Genomic DNA, 540 nt, shown 5'->3' on the forward strand with positions numbered 1-540 from the left:
CAAAATTTACTTTGATTGTCTACAAAACAAACCACTGTTGTACAATGACTTGCCTAATTACCCTAACTTGGCTAATTAACCTAGTTAAGCCTTTAAATGTCACTTTAAGTGAAACTGTATTACAGTTATGATTATGGCTGTAATGGTCTGGTTTTGATCAAATAACACTGAAATGCATTTCATTTGCATGTTTCTGGCTCTCTAATACTGATGCATGGAGGAGAAAAAGGTTAGCGTTGACCCGACACTGCTAATTAAAAGGGACAGCGTTAATATGACAAGACACGAAGCGACAGTTGGCATGGAAATGTGCATACCAGACGCACCAGCAGACATGTGCCGCTTTCTCACGTCCTTTGTTAAGAGAGAATATGCTGTTTGCACACAGGCAGATTTGCATCATCAAACTAGAGCTTGATTATTTTCAGGAAGAGTCTTGGGCGTGCAAAAGTCACATGCATGCATGATGATAGCTGTGCACTTAGCAAAATAAAGGTTAACTCTCTGTAAAAACAAATGGCCATGATTTCAACTGTAAAA

The 540-nt window shown here is 38.7% G+C and overlaps 1 protein-coding gene across 1 annotated transcript in view; it reads left to right on the top strand.

Annotated features, from left to right (window-relative positions):
* The first annotated feature begins 210 nt into the window (after positions 1-210).
* The window catches only part of LOC130235494 (bromodomain adjacent to zinc finger domain protein 2B), an 82371-nt gene continuing 82041 nt past the window's right edge, over positions 211-540 (top strand). The window contains exon 1 of the mRNA XM_056466083.1: positions 211-229. Within this exon, the coding sequence (XP_056322058.1) occupies positions 211-229 (19 nt within the window). The remainder of the gene's footprint in view (positions 230-540) is intronic.

Source organism: Danio aesculapii, chromosome 9, assembly GCF_903798145.1.
Source record: "Danio aesculapii chromosome 9, fDanAes4.1, whole genome shotgun sequence".
NCBI classification, from domain to species: domain Eukaryota; kingdom Metazoa; phylum Chordata; class Actinopteri; order Cypriniformes; family Danionidae; genus Danio; species Danio aesculapii.